At 41.5% G+C, this 16,299-nt stretch overlaps 1 protein-coding gene across 1 annotated transcript; it reads left to right on the top strand.

The window, feature by feature from the left end:
- Window positions 1-4,734: 4,734 nt before the first annotated feature.
- On the top strand, window positions 4,735-15,599 carry LOC147299349 (uncharacterized). The gene is made up of 4 exons (XM_086230246.1): window positions 4,735-5,012; window positions 13,445-14,523; window positions 14,607-15,025; window positions 15,114-15,599. Exons 1-4 carry the CDS (start codon window positions 4,735-4,737, stop codon window positions 15,597-15,599), a joined length of 2,262 nt encoding a protein of 753 aa, XP_086086372.1.
- Window positions 15,600-16,299: the final 700 nt, after the last annotated feature.

The following is a 16,299-nucleotide window of genomic DNA, read 5'->3' as shown; positions in this document are numbered from 1 at the left end:
GATCTACCCAAATGCTGATTTTGGTAAACTTACATATGAGCTCTTTGATTTCCTCTATCAGATTCCCATCAACAGACCAAGAAGGTTCCGGAGTCAGATGAGCGAAAATGATAAAGAGAGCATCCATCTCAAGTACAAGTCACATGTGATGCATTGATAAAAAACGATAGTATGCAACTTAACTCTGTTGCTAGTGGGGACAATTTGTGAGACACCGTAAATTTTTCAAATTTTATTTGAAATTTTATTTTGTGATTTTGGAAATCTGTTTGAGGAGTAAAATGTTTAGATAATTTTCACATTGATGTTTTATTTCAAACATTTTGGGGAATTTTACAAAATTATTTGTTTTATTTTATAAATTTTTTAAAAGTTTGACACAAATTTGATCAAATTTAAACTTTTGGATTTTGACTTTAATTTTGGTGTGGTTGGGTAGTGCTCAGCTCTACGAGTGCGTACACGCGAACTGTACGTGAATCAGAGTTATGGTTTAAAAGTTACGAGCATTTTACTTTTGGGTATTTTTGTAATTTTCAAAATTAGGCTTTCAAGGTATAAATACCATTTTCAGTTTAACCCCATCATTTTTCAAAAAACCCTAGCTGCTCCTCCCATTTCTCTCTTCTCTCTTATCTCTTCTCCCACTATCTCTTGATGCCCCTCCTTGATCTCCGGCGTGTATGTCTGTTTGGTGGCCGTTGCCGGCAATTTCAGTGGCGACGACTTCCTCTCCTTCTCCTCTTCCTCCCCTAGCCCTTCGATCACCCTAAAACCCAGTGATGTCGCGAATCAACCCTAAACTGATCTGAGCCTTTCTCCAGCGATCCGCTGATTCCGACGGAGTTGGGATGCTGGACCTTCTGGGTTTTCTTCCTCTCCTTGTGGCGAACTCGATAGTGTCTTCAGATTTCCAAACTGATTGACCGACATGTGCGTCGATTTGAAGCTGGGAAGCCCTGTGGCTTTCCGCCGCCAATTCCGACGATTCCGGAGGTAGATGACGACGATTATTCTCGTCCTATTCTATTCCTCTCTTTAAGACCTTCCTATTGGTATACAAGTTTGGGTCTGATTGCTTTGAATTCAAAAAGGCCCAAATGCAAACCTTAACCGTCACTGCCACTGTCGTCTGTGGCGACTTCGATCACTTTTGGCTGCGAGTCTAGAATGGGTTTTGCTCTTCTTTTTGTGCTCTTGCTACTTGTTAGGTTAAATTTTCTCAATTAGTTTTGAAATATAAAAACCTAGGCTAAATACCCACTGCCACCGCGAGCTCTGCCGCATGTGGCAGCGCTGGTGACTCTGTTCTTATTGTTTTGATTCCTTTTTTTCTTATTAGGCCTATATGAATCAATTTCCATGTCTAAACCTTTGAGAATTGGGTTTTTATTGTGAAACAAGTTTGGGTAGCCACCATACATGGCGGCCACCGCTCATTCCGGCCGTTCCATACAACCCTTGTTTGTGAACTCTGCGTCGTTTGTGGATAGTTGTTGTTGTTGAACATATTATGTCAACTCAGAAGTTCTAGATTCGATGTTGTTTCGGTTATCGAATCCTAAATCGAACTTGAAACCCTAAATAAACGAATCTAAACAAACTCGACCCTATTCATTTGTTAAACTCAATCCATATAGTCCTCTGAATGATTTCGGTTGAGAAATAACCCTAAAAAGTAAACCCTTGACACTTGGTTTGGTCTAGGGGCATTTTGGTCATTTCACACTTTTTATCTGAAACTCGTATTTTGGTTTCCATTTCTTAAAGTCAGCCCTATATTCGTTATAGGTATTGGTTATACTTTGTTTCCTTCTGCTTAGGCCAAGTGAAAGATCATACATCTTGGTTTGCGACCGGGAAATTGATTCTTAAGTGTGGATCGGGTAATACCAGAAAAGGGCAAAATGATCATTTTACATGACCGTCGAGGAATGGCTGGTTTAATTATCGATCTCATGCAGTGGTGGTGCTGTACGAGTAAACTAGGGGTTTGGCTTGGAACTAGATGGGTAAAACATTGTCATGACTTGTATGTTATGGTGAACTGTATATGTTCAAATGATGCATATACTGAGTGAATGTGTGCTCGTCTGAATGATTTGACTCAGTTTGAGTTATTGATTATATTTCTACTAATTATTATTCGAGCACCGAAATTTTTTTGTGAATCACTTTTATTGAGTCTGTTAGATCAATTATGATATGTTGTGGTATTTGAAGTGAACACATAGAAACCTCTTAAACTCCAAAATTTGGATGCATAATGTACTTGTTTTAGGAATATTTAGAATTTTAACACACTTGCTACGGGCGTTAAGGTCTCAAGTATCCTCAAGGCAAGTGACTCTTATGCATACCTTGTTTTGGGGTGTAAGAAGTAAAGAGTATTGGATAAAAGCTCGTTTGAGTTAATTACTATACATTAAATAACGAAATTGATGAAAGGGTTATTTTGTGTACTTATTAATTAATTAAAATGAACTAGGGCACATTCTAGAAAATTTCACATGAATTTTTGTTTAGCTTGACATGTGACTTTACTTCGCATAATTGGACATCATAATTTAATTAAATAATAACTTAGTAATAACAATGATAAATGTATATTAATTTGAGATATATTTGCTATGATTGTGTGCTTTCACATGTTTCTTGATAAGTTACGTCTCCAATGTTACTATAGTCAATTTATGAAGATCTCAATTTTCACTGTCAAAAACCAGTACGGGTCTGATTAAGAGGAGATCACCTAGACTCTCTATGATATCCACAGATCAATAGAGGTGTCATTTGCCTAGTATTCGCCATAACATTTTTAAAAAAATATGGGAGAGACTCCATCATTTTGACTATAACATAGGGAGATGTTTCTTTATTATAAATTGTGTTCTTGATGAACTGGTTGGCCTGAGATATATTTTGGTGGTCTGGTTGGGCCGAGAGACAGTTTGATCTACCAGGTAATGTTGGGTTTGTAGTTTGGGACAACCTGAGAATACGTAAGGGGTCACGTTCTGCTGACCTTAGGTTTCGATCCCCTAAACCTTCGGAGAGGTTGTATGCACGGACTAAACCTTATAGTAGTCTTATGAGCCTGTCTCACGCATCGGTAGCTCCGACCACCACTACTCTACTCACCATAGAGCCACACCAAGCACCTGCTACTCTGCTATAAGCAGGGGAACGAGGGAGAGAGCAGAAAATAAATTTCATACTTCCTTGGTCGAAAGACAAAACCACAAAACATGGGCAATAGTTTTTGGAGCATCGCGACATTTAGAACACAAAGGGAAGCCAAAAGAGTATGCCGATAAAGGTTGTGGTTGCAAGAGACGATGTTGTGACAACACCTCCACGTAAAAAAATTTATTTTGTTATGAGCTTTCAACTGCCAAACTAGCCTCCAAAATGGGTTTGAACTATTAGAAAAACCTCCAATATGTCCCTCATCTAGTACATAAAGCTTTTGTGCCAATCAAAGCCACTACGAATGGTATACAAACCATTAGATGTGTGATGCCAAATAATTTTATTGTGAAGGCTTGTGCAGACAGTGGAATGGAAAAGATGACAACATATTTATCTTCCCAAAAAGAATTTGATATTTAATCAAGGTTCCGTTCACCCGTTGAGGACATTAGATGGTTCATCAAAGAAGTAGTCGTAAAATGTGGTTGAGAAGAGGCCAGAAAAGATAAAGGCAACGGAATCCACAGGTCTCCATAAATACAAACTTTGGTATCATCACCAATACGCCAATGCAAACCCGCAAATAGTAAATCTCTACCCCATAACAATGATTACCAAACAAGGAAAAAAGAGCAGCCTAGATGAGCATTTAGAAAATTTCCATTGGGAAAGTACCGGGGCCTTGAAAATTTTTCCAACATATATTTTTTTCTTTTTTACTTACCTTATATATAAAAACCATTATGTAGAAAATAAGAGATCTTTCACAAAAGTTTTGGCACGAATTGATGAATTTTATTCCACACATTAAACTATAGATTAAGCTAGTGCATACATGCATGCGGTATTATGTGGGCCCCTGACTTTCACATGGTGTATTTATTTTGGTAATTTAGATTATGAGTGGTTATTTAAATAATCATTTTTGTCTCCTTCACATTATCTTTTGTCAGTGAAGTTAAGTTACGTAGTTTCTCAGTTTGTACTTAGTGCAGAGCCATTGGATGTTTGTATTACTTCTAAATTGTTCAATCTCCCAGGTTTGGTTATTTGTTTTGTTTTACGCTTTCTTTCATTATTTTTATTTTTATTATTTTACATTTCAAGCTCTCTAAGATGGCCTTTGAATCCTCTGAGTTTGATAAGTCTATTTTCCTAACCCCAAGAGAAAGTGGGGGAATTAGGGTGGCCTTTGGTTATTTTTATCTGTTTGATTGTTAAGGTTGTGACCAAAGATCAATTACCACAATCCGAATTCTCTTAAGAATACTATATTCACCTATGGAATCTTGGCACTCATCTTCGAGTTAGAGATGTTGATGAAAATTTATATCTTTTCCAGTGCACTTCTGCGGATGATTTGAACAGCATTCTTGCTCGAGAGCCCTGAACATTCGAGGGGACTTTGCTTGTTCTAGCCCAAAATGATGTTGTGATGCTTGTCCATGCTGTTCCATTAATGACCACATGTTTTGGGTTCAAGCTTGAAATTTACCTCTATTGATCATGACCTCAACACACAACTTATTGGTACATAACACAATGGGAGAGTTTAGAGATGTTGTCTATGAAGAGGAAAATGATTGTGTGGGGAAAACTCTTCACATACGTGTTCAGGCGGATAATACTACATTATTAATGTGGGGAGGAATGAATTTGTGGTTTGATGGCTACGGTGATCGCTGGTTGAAATTTGCCTATGAACGTCTCCCTGAGTTCTGTGAAAAGTGTAGCTATCTATATCATCCTACTCCGAAGTGTACTTATCCTCAGCAGCATGTCCAAGCTAGTACTGGCAACCTTTTATTTCCAAACTCTAGGTTAGCCCTTCTTTTCTTCACCCAATTCGTCCATCTTCTTCCTCCCATCAAGTTCGGCCACACTTCTGGGCGTTGATAGGGACAATTAGGGTGGATGATTGAGGAGGTTTATCATATGGTGAGTCTAATGCCGTAAGCACCTAGGATGGTTAGTGGCTATTAATGTTAGTTCCCCATAGGTGATTACAAGAGATGTGCATCCCTAGGTGTGGGCTGCCCACCCTTCTTCAGTTTGGCCCGTAGAAGCCAATACCCCACCTCATTTAGGCCCAATTGCTCCATTCAGCCCAACCAAGGCTACTACTTCTGGATGCTCTTAGACCTCTTAGCTCACGCCCAAACATCTTTTCCTTCTAAACAGATATCATGCAATTCCCCTTCTCCTATCAGATCGCATGACATCCTAATTCCAAACTCTCCTTTATCTCTATTCATTCAACCTATGCACTTTTGTTGGCTTCATCACATAGTCCTAACTGGAATAAGGCAGCTCAGGCTCAAATGGCTAAACTTTGTGCTATGGGTTCTGGTTAAACAAAGAATATGGGTAGTGATGGCTCTGCTTTGTTACTATTTGATCAAACTGTGGTATGTTGAAATAATAAAAAATCTCACCTTTGAAATTTAAAGTAAAACAAAATGGATGAGGGTTATCTCACGTTAGTATTCAATAAAAAAAACACCAATGGCATCGATGTAGGAGAAATCAATCACGAAACCACCACATGAATGCTTATCATTACTTAAGAATTTGACATCTATAACGTTTTTTAGTCTTGACATGTGGTAGATGGCACTACAAGAAAAAAGACTTTGGGCGACGAAATCATTTCGTCGGAAGGTTGGTCGCCCAAACCATGTCGCCCAAGACTTTGGGCGACGAATATAGGGTTCCTCGCCTAAGACTTTTTATCTATTTTTTTTTAATTATTTTTTTAAATACTTTGGGCGACGAAAGTTGTGGTTCGTCGGCCAAAGGGATCTAAAGAGACGAAATAATTCATTGCCTAAGAGTTTTTTTATCCCAAAAATATATAATAAAAAATGTATTAATAAATTTATAAATAAATGTATTACACAAATAAGCAAAATTTATATTAACAAAATGTATTAATAAATTTATACACTTGCTTCAACGTCGTGCGAGAACATGGTATCGACGTTCGGATCGGCTGTCAGTGAACGAGATCGCACACCAATCAAATCCTCGATTTGTGGTGCGCGTTATCTGTGATGATTTCAGCTCTTTGGGTTGGGTAGATACGGAAGCCGCACCAGATGACACGGGTCGAGACGACTATAACCTGACTGTAGTGGTGAGCCTAAAAGGGCTGGACTACAGCATCTGGAGCTGAAGAAGGAGTGGCATGGGTTGTGATATCAGGAGTGAGTGAGATACCGGGATTGGGAGTGCATTCGGGTTCGGTGGTTCTAGATGCATTCGTCTTCCACCTTGTAATCAATAAAATTAAACACAACAAATTCAACAATTTAACAATTAAACTAAATTTTATAATTACTCTAAATTTAACAATTTAACAATTAAACTAAATTGAACAATTCAACAAAAATTTATAATTAATATCAATTTTGCAAAGAATCTAAATTTTACAATTAATCTAAATTTTGCAATTTAAACAAATTTAACAATTATGAAACATTGAGACAAATTTACCTCAAAACTCCGCAATTCCTGAAATCAAATTTTTCGGTACTCCGAGGATATTCTTGCAAATCAATCAAGGAACTTAAAACCCCAAAAAACAAGAAAATTACACAAAAACATAAAAACCCACAAATGAAAAAAAAAAAAAAAAAACCCCCACAAATTTAAAAAATAACAGAAAAAACCCACAAATTAAAAAAAATAGAAAACCCACCAAAAACCCATAATTGGGTGGGATTGTTGGTGGGTTTTTTCTCTTTCTATCTCTGTCTCTGTTTCTTCGTCATCTCTCTGCCTTCTCTTATCTCTCTTAACTCTCTCTCGATCTGCAACTCTCTCTCTGGCCCAACTCTCTCATCGAAACCCCAATCCCCAAAATCCCTCCTGCAAACCAATTAAGGAACTTAAAACCCCAAAAAACAAGAAAATTACACAAAACCATAAAAAACCCACAAATGAAAAAAAAAAAAAAAAAACCAGAAAAAACCACAAATTAAATTAAAAAATAGAAAAAACCCAAAAATTAAATAAATAAATAAATAAATAACCCACCAAAAACCCACAATCGGGTGGTGCTAGGGGTTGGGTTTCGGTGGTGGCAGAGAGAAAGAGGATGGGTTTCGGCGGGAGATGTGGTCGTCGAGGAGAGGGCAGCGGTCGAGGCTAGGGGAGATGTGGGGTTTCAGTTGGTGGGTTTCGGGGCTGAGAGAAATAGGAGAGGCATAAAGAAGGAGGATGCAGGGGATGGGTTTCGGGGTTGGGGGTTCGAAGGGAAGCAAGGGGAGGGCGGCAGCGGCGGTCGGGGAGAGAGGCAGTGGTCGGGGGGAGAGGCGGAGACGGGGAAAGAACAGGGGGATGAGAGGGAAGGGGGCGCCTGAGGGAGAGAGGGAGGAAATGGAAGAAGATGGCTCGGGAGAAAAAAAAAAAGAAAAGAAGAACTGAATAAAGAAGAAAAGAATAAAATGGATATGGGGAATTGATTCAACAAATTTCACACAAAACTTTAGGCGCCAAACATGCTTGGGTGATGAAATGGTGTATTTCGTCGTCCAAGGACTGTTTGGGCCACAAAACTCATTTCGTCACCCAAGTCTGTGAAATTTTTTTAAATTGTATAATTTATATTTAGAATATGTATAATAATTCATTATAAAAATATAATATACAATAAGATTTTAAATTTTAACTTTAATTACTATATTATATTTAAAATTTTAAATATATAGAAATTACTTAATTACTATAATAATTCACCAACACTTAGTTGTTTATCATGTCAATAAATTCGATCATCGTTACCTCAATTCGATGATCGAAGCCGTTCATTTTATATGTTCATACACAAAGATATCCCTACAAAAGAATCGGCCAAATCGAAATTCCTCTACCCGTTTGATTATCATTAGAATAAACATGATCGTTCATAAATTCGACCACCATTACCTCACTTCTACTTCTCCGATTGAGCTAATTTTTTGCAGGGATAATCTTTGAGTGGGGAACTAAAAACTTAACGATTCAGATCATTGGAAACAATATCAAGAAGTGAGCTTCCATATATAAATACACTTTGAAGAGTATAATTTTATTAACTTTTTTGTTGAAACTTTGTCGTTTCAACAATTGTGAAGACCACAACGTGATTTCAACAATCGGAGTAATTCATTGTCTATGTTCATACTTAAAGATCATCCTTGCAAAAAATTGGTCAAATCGGAATTCATTTACCTGTTCGATTAGCATTAGAAAAACCACGATCGTTCATAAGTTGGACCATTATTACCTAACTTCTACATCTCCGAGTGAGCTAATTTTTTGCAAGGATGATCTTTGAGTGAGGAACTAAAAAATGAACGGTTCAGATCTTTGGGAACACAATCTAGATGTGAGCTTCTACATATAAATACACTTGAAGAGTATAATTTTGTTAACTTTTTCGTTGAAACTTTATTGATTCAACAATTGTGAAGACCACAATGTGATTTCAACGATCAGAGCTGTTCATTTTCTTCGTTTATACTCAAAGATCATCCATGCAAAAAATCGGCCAAATCGGAATTCATCTACTTGTTCGATTAGTATTAGAAAATCCACGATCGTTTATAAGATCGACCACCGTTGCCTAACTTCTACATCTCCGATTGAGCTAATTTTTTGCAGGGATAATCTTTGAGTGGAGAATTAAAAAATGAATGGTTCGGATCATTAGAAACATGATCGCATCATATGCTATTACATACATAAAATTGTACACAAAAAATAGCACTGGAACTTTGGGCAACGAAGAATATTCATCACCAAAGTTACCTTAGGCGATGAACTTCGGGTTTTGGGATTTCGTTGGGTTTTTAGGGAGAAGAAAGGGATGAGGATGTAGAGCAGAAAGAGGCGGTCTCTCTACCACTGGTCTCGCCGAAATCCTTCACCGGACGACAAGGAATCAAAGAGAGAGAATTGAAAGTGGCCGAAGAGAGAAGAGAGAGTTTGAAGAAAAAAGAAAGAAAAAAAAAAAACAGGGGGAGGACCTCGATTATGAAAAGTTTTTTCTTTGAACACTTTTCATAAGTGGATTGTGCGCATGGAAAAAAAAAAGTGAACAATTTTCTTTGAATAACATTGTATAAGTAAAGTAGTAAACCACTTTTTTCTTGAGTGGACCTCTATCATGGGTTGAATTTGACATCTATAATCAGAAGACTTGGACAATACTTGCCTTACACCATGGTCTGAGGCACTCCTTAGTCCCTGTTTACGTGGCACAATCACAACCACTCATCTTTTTTTTTTTTTTAAACCAAAAAACCTTTACGAATAATTTCGTTCTTTCATGCCTTGCTACCTAGCAAAAAAAAAACCTTTAACCCAACCCCTCCCCCCCACCTAGCCCCAACCTTTTCTCCCTTCCCCACCCAGACCGGCCACCCCTCCCCCTTCCTGTGCTTGCGACCTCCCCCCTTCTCTTTCCCTGCGCCAGCAACCTTCTCCTGAGCCTAAACCCTTGGGGAGAGGTCACAGGCGCGGGGAAAGAGAGGGGGGAGGTCAGCGGCGCAGGAGCACTCTAAAGTAATGTATTATGAACTTTGACTAGTTAACCTTTGATATAAATTAATCTAAATGAAAATATTCAATTTGAGTATTTGAGACCATCACTAAATTATGAAAATATTTTTTAGCAAAAAGAAAAATATGAACATTGTAATTATATGAGTATCATAATTATGTTGATATCTAAGGAAAATGTGTATTAGGGGAAATGAGTGTTTTACTGATCAATATTTATATGAAATTATATAAGGATCGAAATTAGAAATTTAGTGCAGAAACAAATTGATGTTTAATTTTTTTTTTTTAGAAGAATAAAGACTACTCTATAACCTCTTGATCTAAGGATATCTTAATGAAATAATTTGCTGATTCTAAAAAAAAATGATCATATATATGCCCATCACATGACCTTGCACTTACCAAATTAACCCTAACAAATTAACCGTTAACATGAATACTTCTAACCCCTAACAAATCCCTCATGTCAGATCCCTCTTCCTTTCTTCGTTTTCTTCTTCTATTAATTCACTATTTCTTCTCTTTTATATCATCTTCCTCCCAACCTGAAACTGGAGTTTATAACATGACAATCATGTCACAAATACAAATACTAATACCTTGGACTCATATATATATATATAAAACAAAAGAAAAAAAATAAAAAGATACCTATCGCTCAAGTCAAGAAAAATGTAATTACCAACCTCCTTTTGAGGTATATATACCAATAGTTTCATCACTTCTTACTCAGGTAGAAAAATGTGGAAGAAAAACAAGAAGCACAATCATGGAAGGCTTGGTATTGAAAAAATAAAAAGATCGAAGAAAAAAAAGGGAGGAAGAAGAAAAAGATAAAAAATTGATGATGAAGAATGATAGAAAATGAAGAAAAATCAAATAAGAAGAAATTAAAAAAAGAAAAAGAAGATCGATGAAACCACAAACATAACCAAAGCAAAATAATACGTTACTTACCTGTAAGTAAGGATGAAAGGAAATTTGAAAAACACTGCAAAAAACGCAGTGTTGAACTTTTGAAATTGTTAACCTAAAGAACAGTGTGAGGATGGAAGTTTAATGATGTTTGGAAAACGTAAATGACGTTTCTTCTTAAATCTTTGAATGTTGGTCGTAATACACTAATTTGGATAATAAAACACCTATTTTGAAATTTGAAAACAAAATTAAAAAGGATATACTTAATTTTCAAAGTCAAACATAAATAACAATTAATTACCAAAAAAATAAATGATAAAACCTTGAAATAAGACATTAATACACACTAATTTGGAAAACGCAGAAAACTTTGAAATTTGAAAACAAAAATCACAAATGGAAAATCTTAATATTCAACTTCATACATTAATGGCAAATAATTACAAAAATATTTCATGATTGTTGATGCCCAAAAATGGTAGAGCAGTCTACGTCGAGTCGAACCACGTAGGCCCGTTGACCCACCACTGAGCGGATGACACGTCGAAGTGGGGCAGGAACGGGTAGCTGGGTCCGACTGGTGAGTAACGAGAGAGAATGATATCCAAAGCACCCTGCACAGGTACACAAAAGTGAGCGGGAAGGGCACCGGTGTGGTGCCGGCCAAAGGTCCTCCGACGCTCAAGTCAGTGTTCAGAGAGATCTGAGAGCAGAGTGAGTGAATAGTATAATAATGATTTCAGTTGTCCTTTTTGTGACAAGAAGGTACCTCTTTTATAGTACCTTTGGAAGAGTGTCAACCAATCCGGTGATGACACGTGTCTCTTGTGATGACTTGCACTGCAGGAGCGCCACGTGTCACCGGTCTCGAGGATCCGAGTGAATTGACACGGGCCGGGGGCCCGGGAGGCTTGAGCTTGGGAGGCCGGAGCCTAAGAGGCCGGGGCCCAGGGGGCCGGAGCCCATGAGGCCGGAGCCTAGTGGATCATGGGCTAGGAGCCCAGGAAGGGCTTAGTCTTTTGGGTCTAGGCCCAAACAGCATGGTGTTGGGCCTTGTGTGACTTGTCGTTATGCCGAGATGATTAGTCATACGAACAGAAGTCCCCCAAGTTTCCGAGCAAAAGATACTTCTTGGTTGGGAACTTTGTACACAAAAGAGTCCGAGCAGAACGACAAGTAACCACGCACTTGTTCACACTTGTTCCTGCTTAAGCTACTGTTTAGAAGTCCCCCAAGTTCCTTAGCAAGAAAAGCTGTACTGCAGGAAAGCTTGGGGGTTACATATGAAAGATTTCCCTTTTTTTTTTTTTTTTTTTTTTTTTTTTTTTTTTTTGAATTTCTGATCACCCTGTATTCCGAGCAGTAGACCCTGTATCAATTTTTTTTTTTTTTTTTTTTTTATCGCCCTGTAGTCCGAGCAATAGACACTGGATGTAATCCCAGTAGACCTCGCCCAATTTTAATGGTAGAATGTTGCCTTCTGTAAAGAAGATTGTAGAATTGCAGTGTATAGCTCAGATATAAAAGACCCACCCCATATCTCACATTTTTTACTGTAGATGTTTTTTGGAGAGAGAAAGAGGTGCTGTGAGATAAGAGTTGTATTCACGTGAGTGGCAAGGACTTAGGGCACTATTCACGTGACTGCAAGGGGCGGCTGGGTTTTTGAAATAGAGCAAAAAAGGCTGCTCGGGTAGGATCTTGTGAGGGGAAGTGAAGCTGCTCGGGTGGGAGGCAGTCTCGGGTCGGAGAGAGAGGGTCGGGTCGGCGAAGGAGGAGCTCGGGTCGGAGGATTCCTGCGCGGGTCGGAAGAGCAGGGGATCGGATCCGGGGCTGAGGTCGGCTCGGGTTGCAAGGAGAGCACGGATCGTACTCGGGTCGGCGCCGTGGTGTGCGCCTGGGTTTTTGCTCGTCGTGCTCGGGTCGGCGCCGTGGTGTGCGCCTGGGTTCTTGCTCGGGGCGGAAGAGGATAGAGCTCGGGTCGGCGTCCTTTGTGGGGGGCGGAGCAGCGGAGCTCGGGTCGGAAGGAAGGAGAGCAGGTCGGGCTGTCTCGTCGAGGCGACTCTGCTCGGGTCGGAGTGCTTCACGCCGAGCTCGGATCTGCAGTGGAGGTGCGGGTTTGAGGGAAGAGTTGTGCGGCTCGGAGTGGAGGTGGAGGTTGGGCTCGGGCCGGAGAATTGCTGCACGGGCCGGAGCTTTGTGCGCGGACGCTTGGGTGGTCGGACGGCCTGGCTCGGATTCTCAATTGGGCGCGGGCTGACTTGCTTCGTGGCGGTGCACGGGCTGCTCGGGTGTGTTGAGGTGAGCAATCTCTGTAATCTTTCTACTCAATGGATATACTGATTTTGACTTGGAAAATTGAGATTTGTGAGAAATTGTGGTTGTCCAGCCCGAAGGCGGACCTTGGAATGCTGTTTAGGAATTTTGTGGATAATGTGAGTAGGGGCAGGTGGAGGTGCAAGTGGGTATGAGCCTTGCCGAGCACTGGGTAGGCGACATGCCTTCATTTTTTGACTATGTAATTTATTGGGTGTTGTGTTGTTGTCCAGGTACCGAGGCAAGAGAAGTGGGTCGGAACCCGTCTGAGCCGTTGTAGCCGCGGAACATAGGTAAAGGCTTGATTTTTTTTATTGCTTGTCTGCTTGAATTGATATTGTGAATAAATGATTGGTGGCTGAGCATGTGAAAGGGTGAATGTTGTCAAACTGGGTGTATCCGAGCACATACGGGGGGTAGGAAACCGGTATTGATCTGATATGTCCATGGTGTTGTCTTGGATGGGCAGGTGTGCTGAGGTCGGACATTTCATGGCTTCCTCAGATGAGAACAGTTCTACAGAAGGGGAGTCTGATCGGGCGTCCGCAAGTGATGGGACGCCGATGAGGCCCAATATGCCCCGACCCCGGATGGGTTGTGGAAACGTGGGGGTGGGCAAAGTACTCAAGACCGTCCAGGAGAGCTTGTCCATGGTGATGGGAAGTGAGGGAAAAGGCACTGGTAGTGAGGACAGCGATGATGGAGAGACACCCACTAGTTGTGATGATGTGGGTGGGCGCAGTGTGCCTTATTGGTCCGTGGATGGGTTGTGTGAGAATAGGATGACGGAGGAGGACCTTGAAAAATTGAGGGTGGAGTTCCACATTCCCGATTATATCCACCTGAGCCTCCCGGGAGAGGATGATGTCTTGAGTGACCCGCCGGAGGGGCATATTTTGTGTTTTGCCAAGAGTTTCCACCATGGGTTTAGGCTGCCGCTCCACCCCTATTTCCATTATATGTTGAGGAAGTTAGGGATTGCACCAGCTCAGCTGACGCCCAATAGTTGGAGAACATTGATTGGGCTGTATGTATTGTTCCGAGATGAGGGGTATGATGCCCCGACCATGGCTCAATTCTCAAACTTGTTTGAGATTAAATCGAGCCCCAAATTGCGAGGGTGGATGTACTGCTCACAGTTGGCAAATGGGCAGTTCACTGATGGTGCGACTCGCCAAATACAAGTGAGCCACCCGGACGCTCATAAGGAATGGAAGAAAAAATGGTTTTTCGCGAGTGGAGCTTGGGAATTCGGCCGGAGTGGTAGGATGACCACGTATAGAGTGCCGACGAATTTCCACATAATAGGTTGCCTGGCTGAGCCAATGCATTGGTCTATGTACACTTGGATTATTAGCTCATGTTATGCTTATACTGATAGTCGTCTTTTGTTGTTTGATTTTGCAGGGGGTGAGTGGGAGAGGCTTCCATTGTCGGAGGATAGCGCGGAAGAGGTGCGAAGAGTGCTTAGCCGACCTGCTCGAAAGTTGAGCGCTGCCTACCTCTTGTCTCCTGAGAAGTTGGCCAAGTACGGCTTCGGAGTCCCAGGTGAGCTTCTGTACTTCCCCTCTTGGAGTAGTAGTTGATGAGATAATAATTTGTGCTCATTGAATTTTATTTTGGTCTTGCAGTGAAGATGGCCAACACGAAGAAAACAAGTAGACCGGTTGGTCATGCCCCGCCTGCCCAGAGGAGGATGATGATGGGGGCACTGTTGGCTGGGGGTGGCTCGTCCCAGGGGAATGCAAGTAGAGGTGCAACAGTGCCCGGGGGTATGAGGCATAGTGGGTCTACCAACACCCAGGTTCCGAAGGCGGCTTCTCCCGGGAGGAAAAGGAAGACGGTATTAGATGCGGCCGAGCCCGGGAGAGAGGGCAAGAGGGCAGCCACAGCCACTGCGTCTGATCCAGTCCCCGAGGAGGATCGTCTGGCACAGCAGGCAGTGACAGACTTTGGAGGATCCCTGAAGAAGGGGAGGGATGACCGGGTGATTGGCGATGAGGTTGAGCCACTATCCGTCTTGCAGCGGGCCTTTACTGAGCAGTCCCAGGTAAGGGAAAGTGGTATAGTATGATGAGATGTCCAAAGTTTAAATTTTATAGCTTGTGATAACATTTTCGTGGCATCCGACCTGGCAGGCACTGTTCTTCACTTATCGGGCACATGTCGGGGTCCTGGCCATGGTGGAGAAGATGAAGGACGAGATGTCGAGCTTCGTGGTGTGGAAGGACAGAGCGCTCTCAGCTGAGGAGAGGGTCGGTACCCTGGTTGCCCAGAACCAGGCGTTGCAGGCCGAGCTGCTGCAGGCCAAGAAGGAGGCAGACCAGGCTAGGCAGGAGTTGGAGCAGAGCGGGCAGGAGCTGAGCCAAGCCAAGCAAGAGGCGGACCAGGCTAGGCAGGAGTTGGACAATGAGTACAACAGCGGCTATGCCATGGGCTTTGGCGATTGCAAATTGGAGCTCGAGGAGATGTGCCCTGACTTTGACTGGGACCGCGTGCGTGGTCTGCTAGGGGCTGGCAACGAAGTGCCTGGCAACGTCCCGGAGGAAGGTGCCCAGGAGGTAGAGCATGAGGACATAGCATCCCCAGTTGGAGAGCGTGATATGGGAGAGGATCCCAAATAGGCATCTGTTGCACTTATGGCCCGGGGGCAGGGGTGGGCGGACCATTACCCTATTTTGATTTGAGTTGTATGGTCGGGTCGGATGTGGCCCGTGCCAACTTGCAAACTCTTTTGATTATTAAGTTTTTGTACTTAATTGTTATTTGGATGATTTGGAGGGTGTCCGACCCGTTATGGGGTAGGATGCCCTTCTTTTGAATACATGGTATTGCAGAATTTTATCGAATGCATGGTACTTAGTTTCCCTTGGATGCATGAAATTGATTTTTCTCTGAATGCATGGTACTTAGTTTCCCTTGAATGCATGAGATTGATTTTCCCTTGAATGCATGGTACTTAAGTTCCCTTGAATGCATGTGCCATAGCCGCGCCCTTAATGCATGGTACTTAGCTTCCCTTGAATGCATGGGCGGATATGGGCAGGGTCGGATGTCTGATGGCCCGGGGGTCCATACAGCCAATTAACACTTTGAATAAAAATGAAGAAAAATGTGTCCGTGGTAGGACTGCCGTGAATGCATGGTACTTAGTTTCCCTTGAATGCATTTGCCATAGCCGCGCCCTGAATGCATGGTACTTAGCTTCCCTTGAATGCATGGGGCGGATATGGGCAGGGTCGGATGTCTGATGGCCCGGGGGTCCATACAGCCATTTAACACTTAAAATAAAAATGAAGAAAAACGTGTCCGTGGTAGGACTTG

Source organism: Dryas octopetala, chromosome 1 (assembly GCF_963921425.1).
Source record: "Dryas octopetala chromosome 1, drDryOcto1.1, whole genome shotgun sequence".
NCBI classification, from domain to species: Eukaryota; Viridiplantae; Streptophyta; class Magnoliopsida; order Rosales; family Rosaceae; genus Dryas; species Dryas octopetala.
Note: the sequence above shows the minus strand (reverse complement) of the source record. Positions and strands in the feature narration are given on the sequence as shown.

What these genes read in the sequence shown, in the direction of transcription:
- LOC147299349 (XM_086230246.1), top strand. Translation starts at nt 4,735, where the DNA reads ATGGGAGAGTTTAGAGATGTTGTCTATGAAGAGGAAAATGATTGTGTG. An exon ending in CTTTTATTTCCAAACTCTAG is followed by an intron (nt 5,013 to 13,444) that starts GTTAGCCCTTCT and finishes TTGGATGGGCAG; the next exon opens with GTGTGCTGAGGTCGGACATT. An exon ending in GTACGGCTTCGGAGTCCCAG is followed by an intron (nt 14,524 to 14,606) that starts GTGAGCTTCTGT and finishes TTGGTCTTGCAG; the next exon opens with TGAAGATGGCCAACACGAAG.